Source organism: Mirounga leonina, unplaced genomic scaffold (assembly GCF_011800145.1).
Source record: "Mirounga leonina isolate KUSES-001 unplaced genomic scaffold, KU_Mleo_1.0 Mir_154, whole genome shotgun sequence".
NCBI classification, from domain to species: Eukaryota; Metazoa; Chordata; class Mammalia; order Carnivora; family Phocidae; genus Mirounga; species Mirounga leonina.
Genome location: NW_023270389.1, coordinates 28827233 through 28852537, shown reverse-complemented (window position 1 = coordinate 28852537; position 25305 = coordinate 28827233). Strand labels below are relative to the sequence as shown.

General features: G+C 39.5%; 1 protein-coding gene across 3 annotated transcripts in view; it reads left to right on the top strand.

The window, feature by feature from the left end:
* Window positions 1-351: 351 nt before the first annotated feature.
* CAMSAP2 (calmodulin regulated spectrin associated protein family member 2) overlaps window positions 352-25305 on the top strand; it is a 109160-nt gene continuing 84206 nt past the window's right edge. For 2 of the 3 annotated variants that reach the window (XM_035010368.1, XM_035010369.1), the window contains exons 1-2: window positions 353-1291; window positions 21622-21881. In XM_035010368.1, coding sequence (XP_034866259.1) covers window positions 1153-1291; window positions 21622-21881 — 399 coding nt within the window. In that variant the 5' untranslated portion in view covers window positions 353-1152. Of the gene's footprint in view, window positions 1292-21621; window positions 21882-25305 lie in introns of all 3 variants that reach the window. The other variant, XR_004680227.1, reaches the window with a different exon arrangement.

Here is a 25305-nt window from a genome sequence, read left to right as displayed (position 1 = left end):
TCCCTTCCCTTTCCTCTTTCAGCAGTGTAAGCAGCGGCAGCCAAACGCCAGGGACGAGGAGGACGTCCACTCAGGCGAGCACTCCTAAGTGATGATTAAAAAACAGCCGCACCGAAGCCCGGGCGCGGGCGGGGAGCGGGGCTGGGCATGCTCAGAGGGCCTGCCGGGCGGGCGGCAGCGATCTCCGCGGCGGGAGGGAAGCGGGGCGGGGGCGCAGGCCGGAGCGGCGCCGGGGCGCATGCTCAGTGCCCGCATCTGCTCACTCCATCTAGTGCGGCAGCCGGAAAACCGCAGCGGCGGCGGCGGCGGCTGACGGGGAACGACCGAGCCGAGCGGCAGAAGGGGGGGGGGAATACAAGGGCAGAACTGATAAGGGCAGGACCGAGAGCGTGGGATTTACGGCCTCTCGCGGGCCGCCGCCTTCGCCGTCCGCAGGGAGGAAGGCCCGGGAGGCGGCGGCCGGAGAAGGAGGAGACGGCGACGGGAGGGGAGCGCAGAGGAGGGGCCGGGCCGCCGGCGGCCTGGGAGCCGCAGTGGTTTTGACGTTTTTCTCCGCTCCGTCTCCGGCGGCCCCCGACCGGGCTGCGCTGTGGGGCGGGAAGCGCCCCTGTCCCGCGCGCCCGGCTCGCCCCTTCACCCGCCGGGGCCTGAGGGGGTCTCCCCGCTCCGAGGGAGGGGAAGCGGGAGGCGGGGGCGTGCGGGCACCGCGATGGCGGGGACGTTTTCCACAACGTGATTGTTAAAGCCTCCCCCCCACCTTAAAATTCCGGGCCCTTCCAGCCTCCCCCCTCCCCCCAAACCCGTGTGACTAAACGGAGACAAAGGGGAGGCGGCCTCGCTCACACGCGCGCTCGCGGGGCGGGTGGCTCGGCGGGGCGCCGGCGCGGGGCGGGCGGGAGGACGGACGGACGGACGGACGGACGCTGCGCCGTCACATTCCTATGCCCGGGAGGAGCGGCGGCGGCTCCCGCGGGAGGCGGCCGGCTCGCGGCGCGGACAGCTGAGCTTCTCCTCCCCCGTCGTCGCCCGGGCGGGCCTCGCCCCGGCCCCGATGGTTTGAGCTCTTCCCTCCTCCCATCCCGACCCCCGCGGCGGCGAGGCCACACCATGTGAAGGTTAGAGCCCGGACATCCCGAGGAGCCGCCGTGAAAGATGGGGGATGCTGCAGACCCCAGGGAGATGAGAAAGACGTTCATTGTTCCAGCCATCAAGCCCTTTGACCACTATGATTTCTCCAGGGCCAAAATCGCCTGCAATCTGGCCTGGCTGGTGGCCAAAGCCTTTGGAACAGGTAAGTGGTGTCTTCCCTTCCCTCTTCCTCCTTAGGATGTACACATGCCGGTTTTTTGTTTCCGATCATCGGATGCCCCTCCATGTCTTCTCGCACAGGTTCAGGGAGATGATGGGGGACTGGGAAGACAAAAACGAAAGGAGAAATAAAGCAGCTTTGGTCTTAAATCAAGTGCCCTTGGTCAGGTGGGATTTACCCAGATTTCTTTTATTGGATAACAAACGTGTTTTGGTTTTTTTTTTTTTTTTCAGTAAGCTATTTTATCATGTTTTTACATAGGGTGGTTTTATTTTGTGGCATTTTCCTCATTGTGTTGCATACATTTCCCCCTCAGTCATAACTGTGATTATACCACCAGGAAATTTGAGTTGGTTTCTTTATTATTGGAAGAAGGTGGATGGCAGATAGTACTGTATTGATTTTGACATTTGTTATGATGGCTGCTGTTCAGGCTCCGTAGAATGTAAGGTGGCCTGTGTCGAAGTACAGTGTTAATTTTTGTTGTCATTCTTAAAGCCTATATCATCCTTCCGTACACATTCCAGGCTCTGTTAAACCATTTATTTAAAACCAGTATTTAGCCTGCTGATTGTGGGATGCCATTTTCATTTCCTATTATCAGTGAGACGTATTCCTTTTGCCAAACATACTTTGGCTTCATAAATTAAGAGAAACAGTGGCTACTGTGGGATTTTTTTTTTTTAATAGAGTTTTTTTGAGGGAATGTGCTGTTGACACAGATTGTACAGTGCGGTAGCAATTAAACATTCTCTCCGTTACCCAGTCTTTGCAAAATAACAGGAAAAGGGCCTCCTGTTGTAATTCCTTAGCTGTTGCTTCAGGAGCCCATGTTGTAGAGCTCTGAAAAAAGTAGAGAGCTTTTCATAGGAAGATGTTGGTGTAAGGAAATTTTGTCTGGTAACTTCAGGAATCATTTTGTAAGATTTTGTGCCCTGGTTAATAAATTTTAGATGTGTAAAATATTTGTAGAAAAGTTTCTTAGTATTTGCAGACTTTTCTCCAGATGTTAAATGTAAGGGTTTTTTTTGTTTTTTTTTTGTTTGTTTTTGTGGGAGGAGACTGGCTTATTTCTACTTTGAAGACTGAGAATATGGGAGTTAATGGTTTAATTCATTCCTCTTAAACATCATCCATAACTGAATGTTTTCAGAGCTTCACATGTTAGTTAACTAGCAAATGAATCTCAGTGTTTGGAAAATTATTGGAATTAGTTTGAGGGAAACTTGAACGTGATTTTATGTTTATGACGACTTTTGTTTTATTTAAATTCTTGTACTTTGATATTGAAGTAGAAGGATGTTAAGGTTTTAAAACTGGCATTAGGAGTAAGTATAATTGAAACTCATTTTGAGATAATTTACATTTTAAAGATTTATTTGGAACTAAATGTGTGGAGTAACACATAGGAGGAAGCACAAATTGTCAGTGTATTTTTATTTTCTGGCACCACTGATATCAGCAGTGAGAGTAATAGATGTATTTTGGTTTTAACATAAGCAGCATACTGAAGCTAATACCCATTTGGAGGAGAAATGAAAGCTATTTAAGTATTTAGAAAAGAGAGGGAAATTTACATAATGACCTATGTGGAAAAACAGTGTGTACAAAATGGAAGGAAGAGGGAACAACAAAAATATTTTCTTTCCCTCTGAAACTGAGAGGATGCTTATAATACAAGATGTCAAAATGTTGCCCTTGATTCACAAAGCCTACTAACCAGAAAATGGCCTACTTTCTGGATATGTGTCAGGCAAGTTTGCTAGATTCTGGACCACTTGAGGAACACATCTTGAACACACTTGAAGAAGAAAGGAAATGAAAGGAATCTAGTATCAGTGGAATCTGTCGTGTGCTGGACACTGTGCTAGATGCTTTGCATTAAATTGTACATTAGAGGTTCACAGCAACTTTGTGTTGTAGGTAGTTTGTTCCCCCCATTTTCCCCAGTGCACAGAGAGGTTAAACAACTTTCCTACTATCATACTTTTAGTAAGGGCAGAGATAAGTTTTCACTTGACTAACTCCCAGGGGTATGGCATTGGTGGAGGCAGGGCAAACCTGCTAAGTACTCACTGCTTTACATACATTGCTTCATTTATTCCTACAGCAACCCTCGAGGTAGATACTGTTCTCATTTTGCAGATGAGGGAACAGGTTCAGAGCTTTTAATTTGTTTAAGATGAAACATCTGGCAGGTGGTGGATTCTGCATGCCAGCTCAGGTCTTTATGACTCTGAAGTCTTTGCTCTTTACACCACTCTGCAGAGTGTGAAAAATGTGCACAATAGTACTTGTTAGAAGTCTTATTTATTTATTTTCTTTAAAGAGTGGGCAGATCTTAACACACTCTCAGATGGTATAGATGAATATTGTTGGTACTTGGTTACATTTGCCTTGGCAACAGTTGGAATGGATATAAAGATCATACTCAAAACGCAATGAGAACCAAACTTAGAAGACCTTCAGAGGGTAACTTAGTAACAGAACTTAATACATTATTGAGAATGTTAGTTTGTGCATTTTATTCTTTAATCAACAACCTTTCAAAAGTTGTTCTGTTCACTCCACGTTTATATGGAGTGAATAGAGAAAAAGTAAAGTTTCATTTCTTTTGATGTAATATTCTTCATTTGCTGCAGACACTTAAGTAGCAAGTGTTAATAGATAACATATTTCAAAGGTATTACCTAATGGTATTCAGTTAATCATTCAAAAAATTAGCCCAACTTTAAGTTGTGATTTACTAAAATCACTTAAAAAAAAAAAGATTTATTTATGTATTGAGAGAGTTGGAGAGCATGTGCAGCAGGGGAAGGGACAGAGGGAGAGGAAGGGAGAGAGAATCCCAAGCAGACTCCCTGCTGAGTTCTTAACATGGACTTTAAGGCCCACTTCCTAGTGTTAGTATCATTTCAACTTTATCAACTATTATTCTCCTCTTTTTTTTAATCATTCTCCTCTCCATACCATTTACTATTATAAATATACCTTGTTACATTTCTTTGTATGTCTGGACACATTCTGCTGTCAGAATCCTATGTTGGCTGTGACTTAGGCAAGTGTGAAGGTTGTGATGACAATGGGTAGCATTGTGGGTAAGAAAGACTAATAGCAGAGAGGCCAGTTTGGGAAGTTATTGCAGGAGTTCAAGCAAGATATCAAGAAAGCTTATTGTAGAGTGGAAATGAGAATAAAGCTGCTAATATTTATTAAGTACTTGCTATGTATTAAGCACTTTGCATGTCCTATCATTTTAGTTCTCATGATAGCCTTAAGAGGTGGAAACTATTAATCATTCTGATTTTACTGCTGAGGAAAATGAAGCTCAGAGGTTTAGGAACTCATCCAAAGCCGCTCAGTTTATGGAACTGGGCTCTGAACTTGTGAAATCTGACTTCAGTCTATTTCTTAACCACTGTACTATATGGGTAGAAGTGAAATTAATGGAAAAGAGGCAAAAGGCAGAAAAAATGTTGCAGAGTTATAATCCCTAGTATTTCTAAATGACTGAATTTGGGGTTCATGGGAAATTATTGAAATAAAAAGGTAATATATAAAAGGATGAGGTTACCTGAGGTTTTAAGGAGGAAGAGGTTACCTGAGCTTTTGAGATTTAGTGACTGGAAGGATGAATCGCTATGCCATTGGCAGAGACAGAGAAAGCAGCACGTTGTAATGGGAAGTCAGCTTTGTTTTTGGAAGCTTTGATCATGATGTATTGGCCAAATATCTAATCTGAAAAATTCAATTAAGTCAATAGCTAAAAATGTAGGTATGGAGTATGATTGGGAAGTTGAGGCTAGAAATAATAATTTCAGAGTCTTCTGTGTATAAAATGCAACTGAAATTGGAGTAGATGTGAGGGTGACAGAATTTAGGGTGGTGAACACTTACAGTGTTTTGGAGGGAGCACTGGGGAAAAGGAAGCAGAATTAAAGCAATCAGAGACTTAGGAAGGAAATTAAGAAAGTGTAATAATACTGAGGCCCTGGAAGGAAAAATTTCAAGGGGGTGGTCTTATTAACAGTGTCAAATGCTGCAGTTTTTTAATTTAATTTTTATTTTTAAAAGATTTTTTTTTTTTTAAAGTAATCTCTACGCCCAACATGGGGTCAGACTCTCAACCCCAAGACCAAGAGTTGCATGCTCTACCGTCTGAGCTAGCCAGGCACCCCTACAGGTTTTTAAACCATGCCATTCTTTTAAGAATTTATGCTCTAGTAGGGGAGATGTGATACATGTGTAACTATAGTAGAGTTCAGGAAATATGTAAGGGCCATGTAACTGGAACAGTGACATGAAGAGGGAAGGAGAAGTAGCAGAGGCGGAGAGAGGATACTCTCAGCCTCAGTGAACTGTGAAGGAAGACCCCTGAAGTGTAGGTGGTAGTTGGATGACCCTGAAGGGAGTCAGGCTGAATGGAGAATAGGCCTTGTAGGTGGAGGAGATAGTTTGTGTGCAGGCATGGAGTTTTGAAACTAAGGTAATGTTAGTGGAACAACATAGACCAATAGGATTAAAGGAGGTTTATGTAATGAAAAGTGGGAGATCCAGCTTGAAAGGTAAATTGGAACAGAATTGTTGGAAGAGCCAAGTTAAGGAATTTGGCATTTATTTTGTAGATGAATTATTCTAAGCACAGTGGATTAAAAAAGAAACTGCTATGACGAATTTATTGAAAACATACTTTGTGCTAAGTACAATTTTGAACATTTTATATGGTTATTTTTTTAATTCGAAGAACAATCCTATTAAAGTGGATACCATTTTATTTCTTCCATTCTACTCTAAAGCAAGGTTTCCCAACCACGGAACTATTGGCTGGCTAATTCTTTGCTTTGGAGGGCCATCCTATGCGTTGTAGGATTTTAGTAGCATCCCTGGCCTCTACTCACTGGTTGACAGTAGTATTCTCCACCCTCACTTCCACTCTGGCTGTGACAACCAAAAATGGATAGACCTTGCCTAGGTCTCCTGGGGGACAAAATGACCCCAACTTGAGAACCATTGCTATAAAGATTATAAGATACGCCTGCAATTTAAAAAGGGTTTTTATACATTAAAGTCCAAGTTAATTGTAAGACATCCTGATTTCAGAAGTATTCAAATGGAAGATAAGAATTTAGGAAATTAGGTAGTTTGCTCTTTTTGTTAATGAGGAAACAGAGAGGTTAAATAACTTGGCTTTATCATCTAGCTTATAAGTGGTGGAACCACAATTGGAGTCTAATCCTTTATGATACTAAAATTTGTATTTTAACCTTTATGTTATATGCTTTCTGTAGTTCATTACAATTTTATAGTATAGTACTGGAAGTGAAGGCATAAAAGAACATATGAAAATCTTTCAAATGTAAGTCTTAAATTTGTTTTGCAAAATTTAAAAGTATATTTAATCTTTCTTATATTTGATAAATTAGTACAGGGATAGAAAATATATTTAGCATTGGTGTGTCATTTCAGAGTCTCCTCCCACCCCCAGTGAATCCAGTTTTCCATGTAGACTAGCTTATGGACCTTTTCTATAGGAAAATTATAAATAATAATACTTAAATATTGCACATTTATTAGTAGTGACAAACTTTGTGCTTTAGCTGAGATAACAGTTGTTTTCATTTATGACATTCAGCACTTTCCATCCTAAGCCTTGCACAGTTTTTCCTTTTCTTCTTAAACGTTGACTCTTCATCAACATATTTTAGATTAAAGGCCTATACAGTAGTATCTTTCCAGTTCTCCTACTACTACTTGCTCCCTTTTTTTTTTCTGGGGCATTTCCCTGAAATACTCTTCATTCCCCTACTTGCTGAATAGTCATGATAATAAACATTTGTACACTGCTCTGAGTTTTTTAGAAGAAAAATAAATTGCAAAGTGTTAGAATTTATCAGTCTCACACTTAGGCTGCCTTTAGATATTCTGTTTCCCATTGTAGAATAGGATTATATTTCTTATAATAATTTCAAAGAATTCTTTTTATTAAAAATATTTTTCACTACAAACTAGACAAAATAAAACAGAGACTAGGCATATAGCAATAGAGAGGCCACTGAGCTCTTTCTGTAATCCTTACAGCTGTACTCTGCTGTATTATGCCCAGTAAGGTTTATGAAGTATCTCTATCCTATTTTCTTGAGATAAAGAGATGGAATTTCAGTTAACAGAAATATGCATTCATCTCCCTGCTCCATATTTCACAGACATAGGCTCCTGGGAATATATTTGTATGATCTTAAAAAGTTATCTCCCTCACACCATTTTCTGTCTCTAAAATAGGAATTGCATGCAGATTCTAAGTACTTTAGGCTCTTGGAATAAAAGACATTTGATGAAACTTGAACTATTTCAAAAGACATCTGTCCTCAGCAAATAGAAGTTTCAAAGTACAGTTGACCATTGAACAACATGGATTTGAACTGCATGGATCCATGTATACATGTATTTTTTTTTCAAGAAATATATTGGAACTTTTTTTTGAGGTTTGTGATAATTTGAAAAAACTTGTAGATGAATGGTGTAGCCTGGAAATACTGAAAAAAATGAAGAAAAGTTAGGTTTTATTGTGAGAATGTAGTATATAATAAATATAACATGCAAAATGTGTTATCCACTGTTTATGTTATCAGTAAGGCTTCTGGTTGACAGTAGGCTATTAGTAGTAAGATTTTTGGGGAGTCAGAAGTTATATGCAGATTTTTGACTGCATGGAGGGGGTGGAGTTGGTACTCCTAACCCCCTGGGTTGTTTGAGAGTCAACTGTGGATGGTTTCATTTTTTTGCTGACATTTTTTACTACTCTCAAGATTCTCTTTTTCAGCCGTCTTGTTTTCCCTTCTCTTTTTTGAAGACATTCAAACAAAGGAGTTGCTGACCTTGTTAGTTTTTCTCTAATTTGTAAGTTTTGTGGAACTTTGTAATGTAACAGATTTTGAAAGAGCAGAAATACAGTCTTTTTTTTAGCCACCTCCATTTTTTTTTTACATAGATGCTAGAAATTGTGATTATAAGATCTTGAAAATTTACTTTTTGACACAAAAATATTTTTTGAATAGGTGAGACAGGCACAGATTGAAAACTCAAAAGGTATATAAGGATAGATCTAGTGAAAAGTCTCCTTCCCATCTGGACCCAGAGCTACTCAGTTTGTTTTAAGCTAGGTGACATTATCGGAAGTCTGTCTTTTAAAAGCGCTCTTAGAGTACATGAAAAATGATTAAATCAGGAGGAGGGGGCTGGGTGGCTCAGCTGGTTAAGCGTCCGACTCTTGGTTTCAGCTCAGGGTCGCGAGATCAAGTCTAAGAGTCTCTCTCTCCCTCTTACTCTGCCCCCCACCCCACCTCCATGCTCTCTCACTCTTTTTTTTTTTTTTTTTTTTTAAAGATTTTATTCATTTGTCAGAGAGAGAGAAAGAGCACAAGCAGGGGGAGTGGCAGGCAGAAGGAGAAGCAGGCTCTCTGCCAAGCAAGGAGCCCCATGTGGGACTCGATCCCAGAACCCTGGGATCATGACCTGAGCTGAAGGCAAAAGCTCAACCGACTGAGCCACCCAGGCGTCCCTCTCTCTCTCACTCTTTTTTTTTTTTTTAAAGATTTTATTTATTTGACAGAGAGAGACACAGCGAGAGAGGGAACACAAGCAGGGGGAATGGGAGAGGGAGAAGCAGGCTTCCCGCTGAGCAGGGAGCCCGATGCGGGGCTCGATCCCAGGACCCCGGGATCACGACCCGAGCTGAAGGCAGACGCTTAATGACTGAGCCCCCCAGGCGCCCCCCTCTCTCTCTCACTCTTAAAAAAAAATTAAAAAGGTAACTTTTATGTTATGTGTATTTTACCACATTAAAAAAAGAAAAAAGGATCTCTTGGAAGTAGAAAATGTATTGGAGACCGACCAAGAGTTACAAGGAGGGAGATAATTAGGAAGCTATAGTCCAGGTGGGTGATGAAGACACCTTGAATTTGAATGGTAGCACTGGATATGGAAAGAAGTGGATGAATATAAAAGATAAGACTTGGTGATTGATTGGACATGTGGAAGCAAAGATGAGATTGTGGGGAGTATTAAGATTGCTTCTGTTTACCGAGAAAGGGAACAATGGAAGAGAGCCAGATTGTGTATGTGTGAGAGAACAGCGTTGAATTTGAGGAATGTGGTGGTGTATGCGTTAGGCCCTTGAAAATTCATATATGGGGGAAGCCTGGGTGGCTCAGTTGGTTAAGTGTCTGCCTTCAGCTTGGGTCATGATCCCAGGGTCCTGGCATTGAGCCCCACATCAGACTCCCCGCTCAGTGGGGAGCCTGCTTCTCTCTCTCCCTCTGCCCCTCCCCTTACTTGTTTTCTCTCTCTTTCTCTCTCTAATAAATAAAATCTTTAAAAAAAAAAGAAGACTCGTATGTGGAATTTAGAAGACCTCCGGGATGAGACACATAAGTGGCTATTAAAAAAGTAACTGCCAGTCACTTTGAGGGAAAGTATGGAGGAGAGAGAAGGGGACCCAAGACAGGAGAGCCAGCAAAGGAGCCAGACAGAGAGTAGCCAGAGAGGATGAAAGCAAAGCAAGTCAGGCGAGTGTGGAATCTCAGGCATAGGGAAGAGAACATTGAGGTGGAGGAGAATAAGGTAGAGCTGAGACAGATTAAGCAGGAAGTCTCATAAAATTCTGTCAGATTTAGCAATGATGAAATTATTGATGACGTGGCTGAGAACACGTTGAGGGGAATGTAGAGGCAGAACCATGACCAAAGTAGGTTGAAAGTTAATGGGAGATCGTGTCAAAGTATCTTCACTTGTAGTAACAGAAAATCCATCTCAAATTGGCTTATAGAACAGAGGATTTATTGGCTTACATAACTGAAAAGGTTCTGAGGTAGGATGAGCTTTTGATCTGATTTGATCAAGGATCCAGTTGCATTTCTTTGTGATTCCCTTAGCTGTGCTTTTCTTCATGTGTGAGTTTCATTCTCCCACTGTCTTCTCTCATGCAAGCAAATGGCTGTAGTAGGTCCAGGCCTCACATCCACGTATCACGGTATTCAGAACTCTTTCCTAGTCACTGAATGAAAGTTCTGTACTCTTTTCTTTTTTCTTTCTCTTTAAACAAACAAAGTCATTTGATTTTAGAAAATACCAAATACGTGCAGTGACAGTAAACTTTCATGTACTCTTCACCCAGCCTCCATGACCATCAACTCATAGCCAGTCCTGATTTATCAGTTACACTGATTTTTTCTGGCCACACTGATTATTTGAAGCAAATCCCAGACATTGTATCATTTCATCTATAAATATATTAGTATATATCTCCAAAAGTCAGGAACTCTTTTTTTTTAAACATAACCATGGTACTTGCCATCATCACAGACTGTCATGAGCACTCTGTATCATCAGTATTAGGATTTCTCTGATTGTCTCATAAATCTTTGTTTTTATTTATTTTTTTGTTTTGCAGTTCATTTGTTCCAGTCAGTATCCAAATAAGGGTCATATTTTGTAATTGGTTGATATGTCTAAGTTTTTTTTTTTTTTTTAAAGATTTTATTTATTTATTTGACAGAGAGAGAGACAGCGAGAGCAGGAACAAAGCAGGGGGAGTGGGAGAGGGAGAAGCAGGTTTCCCGCAGAGCAGGGAGCCCAATGTGGGACTCGATCCCAGGACCCTGGGATCATGACCTGAGCCGAAAGCAGACGCTTAACGACTGAGCCATCCAGGTGCCCCTAAGTTTTTTTTTTTAATATATAGTCTCCTCCTCCATTTCATTTTGTTTTGCTTGCATTTATTTACTGGAGGAACCTGAGTATTTGTCCTTTAAAATTTCCTGCAGTCTGGATCTCTGTGGTATTGTTTAACATGTTTCTTATAAATTGGCAGTTAGATCTAGAGAATTATATAGATTCAAGTTTATTTATTTATTTTTTGGCATACTTCACAGGTGGTGCGTATTTCTACCAGGAGGCCCTACTAGTGTCTAGTTATCTCTCTTACTATCATGATTTCATTTATTAGCTGGAAAGCTCCTTTAAAAGGAAACTTCTCTTTGTTAAGTATATGGTTGTCTTATGTGGGAAATTACCTTAATGAATGGTAGCCTCCAAGTATACTACCAGGCAAACTCAAGAGGTCACAGAAAAGAAGGGCTCACAGACCAAATTAAAGTGCTTAAATCCTATGGTTTGTTAAATCAATTTACAGTGAGAAGCAAGGAGAAAGAGATGAAGTAAGTTAACACATTTAAGAGAGTACAAGTAGGGAGAACCATGCTTCCTGAATCCTGCAACGTACAGTGTTTATATGTCCATCTCTTTCTGCTTGCTGCATTAGCCTTCCGTAATGATGATGGTGTGGTCACAAGGACCAGAGTTGAAGTTTGAACAAGGAGCCCCATAGTGACACGTAGGCCAGTGATACACACTTGCTCTATCAGAGAGACACAGGGAATAAGCATGCCTGCCACAGCAGTAGCTTACCAATAAGCCTGATGAATAGCCATGGGTTTTATGTTACTTGGTCAGAGGACAGATAGGCCAGAATGGGTGTCACCAGTGGGTGACCAAATTAAGGACTCAACAGGTTTTAAGTATTCATGTATATTTAGTGTACATTACCTCTTGTTTGTTTAGTCTCATGCATATTTAATATATTGTGAATATTTAGAACCTTATATATATTTCATGAATACATCATGAATATTAAGTGCCTAGGTACCTCATGAATATTAGGTATCCTTTGGGTTTTTTTCATCCCTTTTTTGTTTAACATACACATTACTAACCACTTACCTTTATTTAACACATTCTTTGAATTCTGCGTTTAACAAACTTCTTGCTTAATAGTACTTATCTACACTTTCACCTATATTTTACAAACCACAGACTTACTCTTTTATAATTGAATAGACTAGAAAGTAAAAGTACATTACACTGAGGTACAGGGCAGGAAGAACAAATGCTATGTTGTTCTCCTCATTGGGGAGGGGAATTGCACCAAACTGAGTGGATCACTGGCCCCCAAGAAACTGAAAGGGTAAAGAATGGGGAGAAAGAACATTCTGAATAGTGACCAGAATGTACAAAGGCAAAGGTTCTGTATTGGAAGGGTGTGTGATTGTTAGGAACTGAATGTGACTAGCAGGGGTGTCTAATACAAGGTGGTGGGTAGGGACAGGATCATTTCTTCCTTCTAAGGTCAGAGGGAGGATTTTAATTCTTTTGTTTTTGAAGATATTATTTATTTATTAGAGAGTACAAGCAGGGGGAGGGGCAGAGGGAGAAGCAGACGCTGAGCACGGAGCCTGATACGGAGCTCCATCCCAGGACCCTGGGATCATGACCTGAGCCAAAGGCAGATGCTTAACCCAGGCGCCCTGAGGATTTTAATCCTTAAAGGTGCTGAAAGTCATTAAAAACCCTAGGGTTTCATGGTGGTGTGTGACATGATCAAATTTGCTTATGGGAAGTAAGCAAATTCTGACTGTAGTAGAGAATGGCTTGAAATAGGGACAGGAATGGATGTGTGAAGACGATTAGGAGTTAATGAAGTGATTCACATGAGAAGCACCGATAGCCTGGAGATGTGAGTTGAGACTGTGAGAAGGGGATGGATTTTATCTGGGGTTTGAGGGAGAGGGAGGCATTGATGATGACTCCTAGGTTTCTGGCTTGTGCAACTAGATAGATGGTGGTGTCATTCATCGACATGGGGAATGCTGGAAGATGATCAGGTTTGGGGGGAAAAGACTGATTTGGGGCATTTTTAGGTTTCATAACTTTTTCAGTATAATTTCAAACATGTAAGAATACTACAAAGAATTCCCAAGTATCCTTTAGCCATATTTATCAATTGTTAACATTTTTCCCATTTATCATTTTCTCTTTCCCATCCTCCCACATAAACATGTGTGTATACATACATACATAACATACATACATAATATTTTCTGAACTGTTTGAGAATGCATGAGAGACATTGTGTTTCCCACCCCGAAATATTTCAGTCTATCTCCAAAAATGAAGGATCAGTTTCTTATATATAATTTCAGTAAAATTATAAAAATCAGGAAACTTAACTTTGATATATTATTATCTGATCCACAGTCCAAATTCAAGTTTGCCAATTGTTTTAATGTCATTATTGCTATTTTTTTTTTTTTTCCATTCCAAGATTCAAGATCAATGCATTGCAGTTAATTGACTTGTCTCTTTAGTCTCCTTTAACCTGGAATAGTTCTTTGGTCTGTCTTTGTCTTTCATGATATTGACACTTTTATTAAAGATTGAGCATCCTGAGCTGCATGCTGAGCTGGGCCTCTGGCTCCTTCCCTGGGCATTGTCTTAGCTCTTGCTAAACTTCCTTCACCCTGTGTTACAAGTGGCCAGTTCTCTTCAGGGGCTGACTGGGCTGCCTCCCCTCTTGTGTTCTTACACCCTGCTCTGGAGTATGGGCCCTTACATAGCCACTGTCCCTTCTGCCTTTGGTCTGAATGACTGGGATGATGCTAAGATCCTGGCATGGGTGCGGGTGCTGGCAGTGTCCCAACAAGAATAACCAGGCACTACGAAGAAAAACAAAGTGCACAGAGACCTACCTGCTCCCAGACAAGGACTGATGGAGATCCAGACACTGGAGACCATTTCCCAACCTACTGCTCCTCCTGCTATCTTCTTTGGCTTTTTTTTTTTCTTGTTCTTTTCCCTTCTCTTTCTTCCCTTCCTTGGCTGACCTACCCTTGCACCGCCTCTCATCACTGCTGCCGTTGCCACCTGTCTTTCCACCAACAGATATACCCTGTTGCTCCCTTATACATCTCCATCCCTGCATTGCACAGGGGACGTGGGCAAGAGTGCCTGGGAGGCACCCAGAGACAAACCAGTTGGCATCTAGGCAGCCCCAGAGGAGAGCTGTTTAGCCAGAGGGAATTTCCTTACTCTCTGTTCTTCCTAAGATTGAACAACTTGACATCCTCCCTAATATATAATGATGCTAGGGAGGTGGGTGGGGCAGAGGGAGAGGAAAGAAGTAGGAAATTCCTCTTCTCAGTACCCCATAAGGTATGAGCCCGCAGTGTTGATTTTTCCTTTTATTAAAATTTTTGTTTTATAAATACAATAGACCAGTTATTTTATAGAATGTCAATGTGGATTTGTCTAAAGTGTCTTCATGATTAAAGTTATGCAAGTCTGGCAGAACTACCACAGAAGAGATGCTATATTCTCAGTAAATCGTATCAAGAAACACCTAATGTTTGTTTTGGTATTGGTGATGTTAACTTTGATCACTTGGTTAAAGTGGTATCTGCCATGTTTCTGCACCATAAAATTATTATTATTCCATTTTTAATTAATAATTTATGGGGAGATAAATTGAAATATCCTGTTTATCAAGCTTGTATCCACTATTTTAGCATACAATAATGATTCTTGCTTAATCAGTTATTACTATTGATTATTACTGTTCCATTTATTAATTGTGTTCTCCAACAAGAAAGAGGTTTTTCTTCTTTCTCTTTTGCTTATTTTTTCATTATATCAGGATGGACTCATTGATTCTTGTTTTATTCAATGGGTTATAATCCTTTATCATCATTATGTATTTTGATGTTCATATTGTCCCAGATTTAGCCAGTGGGATCTCCTTTTTTCTGGATCCTATGTCTTTCTGACATGGCCCCATCATATGCTGACATTTTCTTTTTGGCACACGTACACAACCCCCCCCCCCCCAATACATACAAATACATTCTTAGCTCATCTTGTACTTTGTCTTCTCCAGCACTGGAAATCACCTTTTCTTTCCTTTTAGTGAGAAACCAAGATATAGATGCTAGGCTTATTACTACTGGGGGTTTGCAGACAGAGCTAGGAACACACATATGCATATATAACATAAAGTTCATCTATTTCTTTCTTTGTATATAGACAGATATAGAGCACCACGTGTTCATACTGACACTTTGCATTTTAGTCCAACACCACAGAGTTCGTTCTAATCTTTCTAGTTCATTTCTAGTCCCTTCCTATATTTGTAACTCCCCTTGTCAGTGAGAAACTTGGCACCCATTTTGAATTTGGCGTTTCTTTGTGAAATCCAAGTGAAGAGTTGAGTAGACTAGCTGGCTTATAAGGATCTGGGACTCAGAAGAGGTGCTTTTAGTCTCACAGGGGAGTGGGAGGAGTGGAAGAGGTAATTTAAACTCAGGAATGCTGAACAGCACTTAACACATCATTTGGTAAGTGGAAGGGTAGAGGGAGTTCACTTTTAATTGGCATCTCATTTGAAGGCAAAGCTCTATGTTTTAGGTACTTTATGTTGTTTTAGTAAACATTTGAGTGCCTGCTGTGTTCCAGGCACTGTTCTAGGTGCTAGCGACACAGGACAAAGAAGTATCCTGCTCTCCTTGAGGTTACATTGTAGTGGGAAGAGGCAGAAATAAACGTATATATTATAGGATAGTAATAACTGTTATATAGAGGATTAAAATAGGATGACTGATGGATGGTCAGGGAAGGTATATCTGAAGAGGTGACATTTGGCTGAAATCTGAATGGAATGAGCTATCCACGTGAAGGTTAGAGGGAGGAACGAGGGAGGAAGCAAAAGGAAGACCTAGTGCACAGGCCAAAAGGCACAAAGTGGGCATGCTGTAGCAGCAATAAGACTTGGATGTCTGGAGCATAGTGGGCCATTGCGGGAGGGGAGATGGGGAGGATGAGGAGGAGGAGGAGGAGGCTGAGGCACATCTGCAGAATAAGGAGAAACTTGAACTCAGAGAAATTAATTACTGCACTAAAAATCCCATAGCAAGTAACTGGTAAAATTCAGGCTCATCTTTTTAAATCCAAAGCCCATTACTTTCAAAAAGCCCCAATTTTGCCCACTATATCATGCTGCCTCCTGATGGCAGTGAATGTAGGTTAACTGAAAAGAGGTTTGGTTTTGAAGGTTTGCTTCTTTTTTTTTTTAAACCCACTGTCTTTTTTTTTTTTTTTAATTTTATTTTGTTAATCACCATACATTACATCATTAGTTTTTGATGTACTGTTCCATGATTCATTGTTTGCATGTAACACCCAGTGTTCCATTCAGTACGTGCCCTCTTTAATACCCATCACCAGGCTAGCCCATCCCCCCACCCCCTCCCCTCTAGAACCCTCAGTTTGTTTCTCAAGAGTCCATAGTCTCTCATGGTTCGTCTCCCCCTTCTATTCCCCCCCCCTTAATTTTTCCCTTCCTACTATCTTCTTCTTTTTTTAACATATAATGTATTATTTGTTTCAGAGATACAGATCTTTGATTCATCAGTCTTACACAATTCACGCGCTCACCATAGCACATACCTTCCCCAATGTCTATCACCCAGCCACCCCATCCTTCCCACCCCCCCACCACTCCTTCTTTGCAGAAGTAAAGAGTGACCTAGGGAGATAATTCTAAAGTTTTTAAAGACAGGTACAATGAGTAAATTATGATGACTAGCACAGAATCTGGGAGTTCAGGGGAGGTTTGAAATATTAGAGTCCTTTTAGGACAAGGCTAATGACTAATATTTTTTTAAAAATAACATTTTCATTCATTTATCAGATATGTATTGAGTGCTTACCATGTACTAGGCATTAAGTTAGGAGCTGAGGATTTATATCCTGGTGAATAAGACCGACATGGTCCTTGCCCTTTGGTCATGTGTAGGGGTATATCTTTGTCAACAGTGGGTTTTAAAAAAATTTTCCATTTTCATAGGTAAAAAATGACTCATTATAACTTTCTCTGATACTGGTACTATTTTTTTTTTCCTGTTGACCATTTTCATGTCTTGGTTAATTTCAAGTTCAAGGTCTGTGTCTTATTTCAGTTGGATGACGGGTATGGTAGAGAAGTTTGTAATCCTGATAATTAGCGGTTAAGTTTTGAAACTTAACTAGTTCTCTCTCAGTAATTGTTTTAGAGATAATTTTTCAGATGTGGAAAATAAGGCAGTGTTCCCATGACTGAGCGTGGTGATATTTCTGAAATGCATTCCCCTCTTGCCTCTCCACCCTTCATTGTTTTAAAGAAATCTGTATCATTTGCTGGTATATGTATGCAACTAGTAACTAACCCATCTTTATAGAAAGTTGCCTTGAGCAATTCACTGTCTACTCCCTTTACTTGTACTTCAAGCATTTCAGGTGATTGTTAATTTCAAAACTTAGATCTAGTCAGGATTTATAATAACATGATTAAGATAGGTTCTGCTTAAGTCCTGGTACACAAGAAAAACTTGTCTCTTATCCTTTGCAGTTCTAGGAGTGGTGTTTCACTCATCCATTCCTTATGCATTAATTTCTTAACTTTTGTGTTCTGGAGGTGAGGGAAAGGGTGAAACCTCTTATCTTTGATTTTGTCTGTTTTCTTAAAATGCTGTTTCAGTTCATTTGTTTCACAATGTGATACAATTTCAAACTTAAAATAGTTTTGGATAGTTGGCAAAATGAAGTCTTTTAAGCATGTTTAGTGCTTGAAGACTTGTTTTTGAAAGTGACTTATTTTATAATACTCAGTGTGTAGTTTTGCATTCTTTTAGGGGGTGGGAAAAATCCGTTTTAGGCTTTTTTTTTTTTTCTGTCATATTTGTGAAACATTCTTTGGCTTGTTATGGATCCTTTCCCTTTCCTTGCATTAGGATCTTTTTAAGACTTGCACTTTCATAACTTAGATTTGTGGGTATGCCATAATAAAATGGAAATAGCCCCTCAGCTGCATGTCTTCCACCTTCTAGGCTAGTGATCTTGGCAAACCATTGTTACTTCTTAAGCTATTTAGCTAGATGGTTTGGAGCTAGGACTCTGCATTTATCAAATATGTGCCCTTGGCAAGATAACCTTTCTTAGGTTCCTTATCTTTAAAATGGGGACAAGAGAATTGTTAATATTGAACGACAGAAGGCACGTTTAGGACAGTGTCTTGACACATAAAGGTCCTTAGTAAGTATTAGTATATTCCTAATATATATTTGTATTTTGTCTGATTGTCTAACACTTTCACCAAGTTGTTACAAAGATCAGTGTGAGAATGGATATAAAAGCAGTAAAAGAATGTTAGGTGGATGACAGGTATGGTAGAGAAGTTTGTAATCCTGATAATTAGCAGTCACTTTGCTTTGCATAGCTTATGTTCAGATACCAAGTCACCTATATTAGTCATTTTTTTATTGTTACAGGAAATATCCATTAGGCCTACATTTTACAATAATTATCTTAAAATCAAGTAATTTTTCTTTTAGAGTTCTACTAAATAACTTCTATATAGTTCCTATGATACTAAATTTAATTTGCCAGCACTGTATTCTGTAATTTATGCCTGTGCTTATATATCATGCTGAGGCAATTGTTAAGTTTAAGGCTGGCTCACTACTGGTTAAGGTAGCTATGAAGGAAGAAAAGTGTTTTCAATTATTAAATGGGGATGATATTTTTAGATGTCATCAGAATCCCAAATTGATATATCTACTCTTGACCTCTTTCCAGAGTCCTGTATCCCCAGCTTCTTTTTGGATATTTTTGCTATCATTTCAAATCAGCATGTCTAAAACTGAGTTTATGATCTTGCTTCCAGAATTAGTGCTTCTCAGGTAACCCAGGCCTAATGGTCTTTGCCATCTTTACCCCCTCTCTTAGCTTTATTCCTGTGTCCTTTCGAGTTTGTATTAAGTAGTCCTTTATGTCTTTTACTTCTTGGTTTTCACTACTGTTTTCCAATTTCATTTCCTTATCTTTATAATCTATGTCTGATTTTTACCACTATCAGTATTGAAGACCAGATTAATTGTCCCCAAACATCATTCTTTTTTTTTTAAAGATTTTATTTATTTATTTATTTATTTGAGAGAGAGTGAGAGAGTGAGTGTACGAGCAGGGGTAGGAGCAGAGGGACAGACTTCCCACTGAGCGAGGAACCCAATGTGGGGCTCCATCCCAGGACCATGAGGTCATGACCTGAGCCGAAGTCAGGTGCTTAACCAACTGAGCCACCCAAGTGCCCCCGCAAACATCGTTCTTAGTGTGTCACTCTTCTCCTTTTAAACAGTAAGCAATTCCTTTTTAGTTATTGTATAGTCTTCATGCTTAAAAGAGAAACTACTTTTGTCTTATCCCTAGCCTCCCATTCCAGCTTTACTGCTCACTCTTATCCTATAGGAACCCTTTTCTCCACCCAAATTGTTCAGTTTGGTGTCTCTTCACATCTTCTTTTCCTCTCTCTTTCTCTCCCTGGCTCTCCCCTTCTGTTTAGATACTCTTTTTTTCTTGGCTAAATAAATTCTGTCTATTCTTTCTATACTTTTTCTTAAAGATGAAGTCATCTCAGCCCACTATGATGCTTCTTGCTTTGACCTTTAAGCACTTTAATTGTTCATTTAGCACTTAATTTCTTTCATTTGGTGCCTAATCATTCATTGTTTCTGAATTGCTTAACTTTATTGTCTGTCTAGGCTTTTTGTAGATTATTGGCTCCTTGAAGGTAGGGATTATTTCTAATACCTTGAATTTCTTCAGAACCATGATGGTATATAAAATGAACATGCAATCATTACTATAATATTGTTTGATGAAAAAATATTTTTTAATTTTTTTTTTTTAAAGATTTTATTTATTTGAGAGAGAATGAGAAAGAGAGAGCACATGAGAGGGGGGAGGGTCAGAGGGAGAAGCAGATTCCTTGCTGAGCAGGGAGCCCGATGTGGGACTCAATCCCGGGACTCCAGGATCATGACCTGAGCTGAAGGCAGTCGCTTAACCAACTGAGCCACCCAGGTGCCCCGAAAAAATATTTTTTAAAGATTTATTTATTTATTTTAGAGAGAGAGAGAGAGGGCATGTGTATGCACGTGTGTGGGAGGAGGGGCAGAGGGAGAGAATCTTCGAGTAGACTCCTGCTGAGCGTGGGGCTCAATCTCATGACCCATGAGATCATGACCTGAGCCGAAACCAAGAGTCGGACACTTAACTCACTGAGCCAACCAGGCTCCCGTGATGAAAATATTTTTCTAAATAATAAAAACTCTTCAAAAACTTTAGGGTGAAAATTGCTAAGGAGTATATTAATATTTTGTGAATACATTTTAAAAATGCTCACTTTGATTAGTAATGTGGCTTATTTTGAGCTTATATTAAAGCTGCCTATTCAGAAGCCTCCTAAAATCAGTGATTGGGGATGTCTGGCTTTGAAACCTCACTTTTCAAAGAGAAGGCAGGCAAAGGACTGGCTAGGTGTCACTCCAGAGCTCTCAGGTTCTGTGATTGTAGCTCCATGTTAACTTGTGACTTGGATGCCTCCTTTCATTTTGGAAGACAAACCCCATTCTTATCTTGGCTCTGATTAGAGCACAGAGCCCAGGTGAGGAGTGGGGAGGAAGAGGAAGAGATACAAGGTAGAAAAGACAAGAAAACTTGTAAAACAGTGAGAAGTGTTTTGTTTGTTGTGCTTTTTTGGTAATCTGGCTGCCATCAGATACAGAAGCAGCTCCTAAGGTTGATTTAGAAGTAGACAGTGGGAGAGTGGGGCTTGACATTCTTCAAGGGAAATGGCTAGCAGAAAAGAAACTCAGAAGAATTTGGTTTCTTTCTTATGTCCCATTTGTAAACTCTCCTTTCTGTGTCTCCATTTAATGCATCAGTTGGGTGTCCAGGAGGGCTTCTTGGGATAGGATGGTGAGTGGTAAGGTGGAGGTAACAGTGATTTACTAGGTTAGGGATTTTTAAGAGTAGTTCTCCCCTAAACCATAGCTGTAACTGCTCCTAAATAGCTTCAGCAGGCTTAGCAAGAAGGGCGAGAGACTGGAGACCCTGAGACAGAGGGACAGAATAAGTTAGGCAGTTTCTGTTTTGCAAGTGCTTAGCTGTACAACTTTGGGCAAGTGATTTTATGCCGTCAGTTGGCAAGGGCTAGCATTCCCCTGCAGTATCTGTTACAGTGCAATTCCTGGTTGACTGCTTGAATGTGAAGGGATTCACTGAAATTAGTTTTTAGGAATCTTTTAGCACATTCTGTGGATTTGAGTATACATGTGGGAATACTTTCCCAAGAGAGTCGCTGGACTTAGAAAACTTTTCTCTTTGGTTGCTTTGTAGTCCCTTTTTCGAATATACTTGGAACAGTATCTTCTATAAAATAAATTTCTATCTCCTTTATTCCAGATTATCTGCCAAGATCTAATAAATTATCTTTTTAGCTAAAGGGTTATTGTTATTTTTAAAAGGTATCTTCTGTGACATAATAATTATTAAATAAATTGTGTTTCTTTTATAAACATATTCTAAGAGTTTTTTCCCCTTAATCTTTATAGAAAATGTGCCAGAGGATCTTCGAGAACCATTTTACACTGATCAGTATGATCAGGAACACATCAAACCACCAGTTGTTAATTTGCTTCTATCGGCTGAACTATACTGTCGTGCTGGGAGTCTCATTCTCAAGAGTGATGCTGCGAAACCCCTTTTGGGCCATGATGCTGTAATCCAGGCTTTAGCACAGAAAGGTCTTTATGTCACTGACCAAGAAAAACTGGTAACCGAACGAGATCTCCACAAGAAACCCATACAGATGGTGAGTCTTTATTTACCCAAAATTACTTTGTTTGAAGTGCAGGCCTTTGTGAATTATATTATAAAATGGAGGGAAATATGCTTTGAAATTGGATTGTCATCTCTGCCTAGAGTTTAAAGACTGTCATTTTCTTATAAACCTTGTTTCCACATGAAGGAAGATTTTAATATACTATTTTGGAATGTTTGGAGCCATTCTAATACCCAGGAGAAACTATTTACATTCTTTCTCGCTACTTTAAAGTGATTTTTATTTAATTTAAAAACTTATTTTTTCCATCACAGAGACTATCTAGAAGAGATAGAAAATGTATCCTTGGTTTTATTCTCCTTAGGAAGGAGATGAGATTTTTAAGTGTTCATTTACATGTTTGAATGACCTCTTGGTAAATTTCTGCATATATGTTTTAGTTTATTTAATAACTATTAATTCATTCTTGTGAATGAAGGGCTCTAAGCTGGCCTGTGACAAGCATGCAGGAGCTTTGTCATGATGGTCTCTGGAGACAAATCCAGAGTTTAGGTACTTCAGTCTGGTGTACTATTTTAGCTTAAGTTCACAAAATGCTGAGCGTCATCAAGAATGGTATTAGAAGGAAAAACAGATTTGCACATTTGATTAAATCATGTTCTTACATGAGACTAGTTGTAGAAGGGGAGAAATACATGTAGAAGACTATATTCAGAAATACACGAAATTATGAAGTTGAAGGCAAAAATTAGTTTACCAAATCTAGTACTAAGTGAGATGATCTACTTTCTGCCTATTTTCCTTCTTTAAAAAAAACACACAACTATTTTGTTAGGAGAAATAGAGAATAATGTCTCAAGAAAAATTTAATGAATTCATAGATTTATGGTAGAATTATTAAGGATAACTAAGAATGTTTATTATCAGATATGAGATTTTCAGCTTTCATTGATGCTTTAAATTCACCTTATGGTTACCCTCTGATTTTTGTATGTCTGCTTTGGTTACATATCATATATGTGAACAGTTTGCCAGTGCCAGGAGTGAGCAGAATTCTACTTAGGTGTCCTAGCAGTATCTCACATTCATCCTCTCTAGAATCATTGCACCGATTGGATGCTCCTGCTATGATTATTTCTACTTCCATTATTTCAAGGCCAAGTAGATGGTTATAAAACACATCAGTGACTTTGTGAATCTGTGTTTGCTTAGTAGCTGCTCTTTCAGATACAGTTAGATCTGTTAGGTAACCTATTATTATCTATTTCAGGTCCTCTTTAAGAAGAAAGAAACAAACCTAACATTTTCTGGATTATTTTCCTAGTGTAGTTTGGTGCACATAAAGATAAAATATGAAGATACTTACAGAATTAATTAAAAAATGAGGGTTTTGGAAGACTGCTAGTTACATTACTATCAGGTTTCTTTCACACTGTATTTGATCCTGGTGATAGCTGTGAACACATTTATATTTGATTGTAGGAAAAGGTATTTAAAGGCCATGATTTAAGTGATACAGAATTGCTCTTTGTCTGGTTCTGACCTCTTTCTGTGGGTTTTTAGAACACTTCATGTTTGACTACATCATCTTGACCCTTTGCAGTGTCACATTTATTGACCTGTGTTTTAAGTTTATGCTTTCAGCTTTTGTCACAGTTTGATTTAAGGCTTCTCAATTGCTGTGAAATTTTGATTGGTGATATGGTAATATTATATTACAATTTTCTAAAAGCTATGTGAGAAAATTTCTGAGTACTGTTAAAAACTTTGTTCCTTAAGAAACTTTGGTTTTAGAATAATAAGAGTAATAAGTTTCACTTTTCTTGTCTTGCTTTTTGGGAAGTAAAATGAAAAATAGTGTGTTTAGTTGCACTGAATATATTGACTTCCAGTGCTTTCATCTCTAAATTATCTTAGTACTTTTGGGATCTTTATTTCTGTATGCTGCCTTACAACCTTTTGGAAAAGCCACGTGGTGGTAACAAAAGTATCAACATAAGTATAAGGCAGGTTCGACTAAGCAGATTTTATTAATTTGGGGGTGGGTGGGGCTTGGGAGGAATGCCTTTTTTTTTTTTAAATGAGAACACATGTTGGAGAACATATGCTTTTTTATCACAGTGCTTTTACAGACAGATTTTGAGAGTATAGCCTTTAAAACGTTTTCTTCTGGAGGCGCCTGGGTGGCTCAGTTGTTAAGCGTCTGCCTTCGGCTCAGGTCGTGTTCCCGGGGTTCTGGGATCGAGCCCTGCATCAGGCTCCCTGCTTGGTGGGAGGTCTGCTTCTCCCTGTCCCACTCCCCCCGCTTGTGTTCCCTCTCTCGCTGTGTCTCTCTCTGTCAAATAAATAAAATCTTAAAAAAAAAAAAAACAAAAACAAAATTTTCTTCTGTATTTATATCAATGGGAAAATATTTTAGATGCTGTCTTTAAAGCCAATTAATAATTACAATGTATTAAAGTTCATTAAGCACATAATCATCTGTAGGATTGTGAGAAGAGATTGTAGTTGTGATCTGCCTATTGAATATTACAAATGTAATATGTGAGTAAAAGACAAATGCAAACAATATACAGTTACAGTGCTAAAATGCATACTGTTCTGAGAACTAAACTTAATGTGCGCTTGAATCAGCATTAAGTGTATGACTGAATAGTTACCAGAGGAAGAGTTGTATACATTAAAATCACAGGGGAACATCTTTCAACTGAAAGTGTGCTGTAGCCCAAATCACATTATCTATCAAATTATTTGTGAAAATAATACTGGTATCTAGGATGATGTAAAAATTAAGGGACTTGTAGCAAATAGAGTCAGATACTGAAAAAGATAGCTTAAACGTACAGAGAAGATTTCGAACTTTTTTCCTTAGCAAAATGAATTTGCATGTTTATTACATTCAGTATCACCAGGTTAGGCTGGGGGATTTGATCAGTGTCCTAAAATCTTAAATTCGTAGAATTTTATGGCCAGAAAGAACTTTAGAAATCAGAAACCAGTATGTATAAAACTTTCCAGTGATGAGGAACCTGGGGAACATGAATACTTGGGAACTTTGAATAGATTCCCAGTCCTCTTGTCCTAACTGTGACATTAGTACCTTTAGAAGAGGGGTTTGGATATGTATTTTTAAACAGGTGTTCTGGGTGAATTTTATGATCAAGAGTGTATGGGAGGAGCGCCTGGGTGGCTTAGTCGTTAAGCGTCTGCCTTCAGCTCAGGTCATGATCATGATCCCAGGGTTCTGGGATCGAGCCCTGCATCGGGCTCCCTGCTCCGCCAGAAGCCTGCTTCTCCCTCTCCCACTCCCCCTGGTTGTGTTTCCTCTCTCGCCATGTCTCTCTTTGTCAAATAAATAAATAAAATCTTAAAAAAAAAAATGTATGGGAAATTTGATCTGATCCAGAGTCATTTTACATATGTGATACTTAGAGAGGTTAAGTGATTTGCCTAA